We start from the raw sequence: 4183 nt of genomic DNA on the forward strand, positions 1-4183 counted from the left end.
CACACAAAAACCATTATTACAAATTACAATTTTATTACTGCAAAAACTCAAGATCTTACCAAGAATATTTATCTTATTTCTAGTTAAAACAATCAATTTATACTTAAAATAAGACTCATCACATTAAAAAGCAGCTTGTTTTTAGACACTTTTTACTTCTTTCAAGCAGATTTTCACTTGAAATAAGTAGAAAAATCTGATAGTGGAGCAAGTTTTTCTTTCTTATTACAAGCACAAAAAACTTACTTTCACTGGCAGATTTTTCTACTTATTTCAAGTGAGAATTTGTTTGAAACAAGTGAAAATGATCTAAAAACAAGTTAATTTTAAGGTGATGAGTCTTATTTTAAGTAGAAAGAGATTAGTTTTGACTAGAAATTAGACATTTTGACAAGAAATAAGACAAATATTCTTGGATAGATCTAGTGTTTCTATTATGTGTGTGTGTGTGTGTGTGTGTGTTAGGTGAGGCTCCAGATGACCGTGAGCATCGCCATGACGCCGTTAAGGACAGCGACACCGTAACCCATGTGGAGCTCAGAGCCAGGCTGGTCACTAGGGAAAAAAGGAAAAGTATATATGATGCTGAGGTCATGTGAGGTCAGAGGTCACACACTGATGATGCCATGATGTTAAACTGTTGTTACCCGGTGTGAACCCGGTCCAGGTCCAGGTCCAGGTCCAGCGGGGCGCTGGGGGCGGTCCTGGTCCTGCCGGGCCGAGGCCGAGGCGAGTCCAGGTAGGTGAGAGTCCAGGAGGAGATGTAGAAGATGCATCCTGTTAACACCGACAACACCAGGATGCTCCAGAAACCTGCACACAGTTACATTAGGTTATACCACCCAGTGTTAGGGCCACATGGAGAAAAAAAGAGAATAATGTCATAAATTTACGAGAATAAAGTCATACATTCACAAGAATAAAGTCGTACATTCCCTACGAGAAAAAAGTCATTTCATTACGTGAATAAAGTCGTACATTTCCTACGAGAAAAGAGTCATTTCATTACGTGAATAAAGTCGTAAATTTACGAGAATAAAGTCGTACATTTCCTATTAGAAAATAGTCATAACATTACGTGAATAAAGTCGTAAATTTACGAGAATAAAGTCGTAAATTTAGGAGAATAAAGTCGTACATTTCCCATAAGAAAAAAGTCATAACATTACGTGAATAAAGTTGTAAATTTACGAGAATAAAGTCGTACATTTACGAGAATAAAGTCGTACATTTCCTACGAGAAAAGAGTCATAACATTACGTGAATTAAGTTGTAAATTTATGAGAAAAATTCGTAAATTTACGAGAATAAAGTCGTACATTTCCTACGAGAAAAAAGTCATAACATTACGTGAATAAAGTTGTAAATTTACGAGAATAAAGTCGTACATTTACGAGAATAAAGTCGTACATTTACGAGAATAAAGTCGTAAATTTACGAGAATAAAGTCGTACATTTACGAGAATAAAGTCGTACATTTCCTACGAGAAAAAAGTCATAACATTACGTGAATTAAGTCGTAAATTTACGAGAATAAAGTCGTAAATTTACGAGAATAAAGTCGTAAATTTACGAGAATAAAGTCGTACATTTCCTACGAGAAAAAAGTCATAACATTACGTGAATTAAGTCGTAAATTTACGAGAATAAAGTCGTAAATTTACGAGAATAAAGTCGTAAATTTATGAGAATAAAGTCGTACATTTCCTACGAGAAAAGAGTCATAACATTACGTGAATAAAGTCATACATTTACGAGAATAAAGTCGTACATTTACGAGAATAATGTCGTACATTTCCTACGAGAAAAGAGTCATAACATTACGTGAATAAAGTTGTAAATTTACGAGAAAAAGTCATACATTTACGAGAATAAAGTCGTACATTTCCTATGAGAAAAAAGTCATAACATTACGAGAATAAAGTCGTAAATTTACGAGAATAAAGTCGTAAATTTACGAGAATAAAGTCGTAAATTTACGAGAATAAAGTCGTAAATTTATGAGAATAAAGTCGTACATTTCCTACGAGAAAAGAGTCATAACATTACGTGAATAAAGTCGTAAATTTACGAGAATAAAGTCGTACATTTCCTACAAGAAAAAAGTCATAACATTACGTAAATAAAGTCGTACATTTCCTACGAGAAAAAGTCATAACATTACGTGAATAAAGTCGTACATTTCCTACGAGAAAAAAGTCATAACATTACGTGAATAAAGTCGTAAATTTACGAGAATAAAGTCGTAAATTTACGAGAATAAAGTCGTAAATTTATGAGAATAAAGTCGTACATTTCCTACGAGAAAAGAGTCATAACATTACGTGAATAAAGTCGTAAATTTGCAAGAATAAAGTCGTAAATTTCCGAGAATAAAGTCGTACATTTCCTATGAGAAAAAAGTCATAACATTACGAGAATAAAGTCGTACATTTACGAGAATAAAGTCGTAAATTTACGAGAATAAAGTCGTAAATTTACGAGAATAAAGTCGTAAATTTATGAGAATAAAGTCGTACATTTCCTACGAGAAAAGAGTCATAACATTACGTGAATAAAGTCGTAAATTTACGAGAATAAAGTCGTACATTTCCTACAAGAAAAAAGTCATAACATTACGTAAATAAAGTCGTACATTTCCTACGAGAAAAAGTCATAACATTACGTGAATAAAGTCGTACATTTCCTACGAGAAAAAAGTCATAACATTACAAGAATTAAGTCGTAAATTTACGAGAATAAAGTCGTACATTTCCTACGAGAAAAGAGTCATAACATTACGTGAATAAAGTCGTAAATTTACGTAAATAAAGTCGTACATTTCCTACGAGAAAAGAGTCATAACATTACGTGAATAAAGTCGTAAATTTATGAGAATAAAGTCATAACATCTCTCTTTATTGTTTTTATTTTTCTGGAGCTCTATTAAAAAGCTCGGAAAAGTTTAAATGTAAAACCAAATCAAAGGTTTATTTCAAATCAGAGAAAACATGGATATCCAATGTCATACCCCAAAGTTGTAAACTTACCCAGCATCCTCTCTTCAGTCCCATCCTCTCGTCTCAGTCTGTCTGACCGCAGCTCTGAAACAGTCAGGATCACAACATCTGCTCAACATCAGGACATTCTGGACCTTTCAGCTTCATCTCATGGTCTTCATCCCCCCCACAGGCTCAATACTTTTACACTTTGAGTATGATGTCCAAGTTTGTTATTTTATTTTATTTATTTAAACATGTCACATAACATGAACAAGGACATACTCAGAAGTAAGACAATTCTTTTACATACAAATAAATAAAACTCACACCTCCTTAGAAAATTCAAACAAAAAATATTATTGTGGTAGTGCATCGCTTATCACATATGAAAATAGATATATGACATATCGTAAATAAAAAAATAGAGAGAAAAAATAAGAAGAAATAAACAAGGGACAATTCAAAGAAAAAAAAAATTATATATATATATATGTAAGTCAGAGCAGGTTGAGATTAGCTATCAATGTGTAATAATTCTGTTTGTATCATTGAGGATAACACCTAGGCTGTTTTGAAAGGACCAGAAATTAATATTTAGGTTATGTGGGACTGGATTATATTAAGTCGTGGAGAGATTTCCTCAAATTTTGGACAGTATCACCTTCGTAAAACAGGTGTTCTGTTGTTTCCAGATTCGTTTTTACAAATATAACAGTTTTCTACAACAAATTTAAGTCTGAAGTTGAGATCAGACTCATGACTTCCTGTTTTATTATAGTAGGTAGGTTATTATGTCAGTCTGACCAGGAAGTAGCTACATCAAACTTTACCTCAAACTTCAACCACTTTCTCCAAAGTCTTCAGAGCTCTGAGTGTGTGTTTACCTTTGATTATGGGATAGATGAGCGCGCAGAAACAGCCGACAGCGGCCACAGACACCGCGGAGCTCAGCACCGACAGGCCGACCACAGACCACCGTCCTGGGCCGCAGCTCTCCGCCCAGCCCCTGGTCCCCTCCCCGGGCATGGTCTCTCTCTCTGGCCGTCGCCCTGTAGCTGATCCTGGGTCAGTCTGCAGCCTCTCCTCGCTGACTGTGCTGCATGTTAGAACCGCAGTGAACAGGTGCTGGTCTGGTCCAGTCCGGGTTCAGGTCTCGGTCCTCTACCCCCCAGTAATAAACCTGTATGTCTACTGTAATAACA

At 35.0% G+C, this 4183-nt stretch overlaps 1 protein-coding gene across 1 annotated transcript; it reads right to left on the reverse strand.

Annotated features, from left to right (window-relative positions):
* Nucleotides 1-347: 347 nt before the first annotated feature.
* Nucleotides 348-4183, reverse strand: arl6ip6 (ADP-ribosylation factor-like 6 interacting protein 6). Its single transcript, XM_085803622.1, has 4 exons — nt 3866-4183; nt 3030-3083; nt 648-813; nt 348-555 (listed from the first exon to the last, which is right to left on the reverse strand). The coding sequence occupies exons 1-4, from the start codon at nt 4005-4007 to the stop codon at nt 462-464; spliced, it is 456 nt and encodes a 151-aa protein (XP_085659748.1). The 5' UTR covers nt 4008-4183; the 3' UTR covers nt 348-461.

The sequence above is a fragment of the Trachurus japonicus genome, chromosome 2, assembly GCF_045865225.1.
Source record: "Trachurus japonicus isolate A0001 chromosome 2, Traja_1.0".
NCBI classification, from domain to species: Eukaryota; Metazoa; Chordata; class Actinopteri; order Carangiformes; family Carangidae; genus Trachurus; species Trachurus japonicus.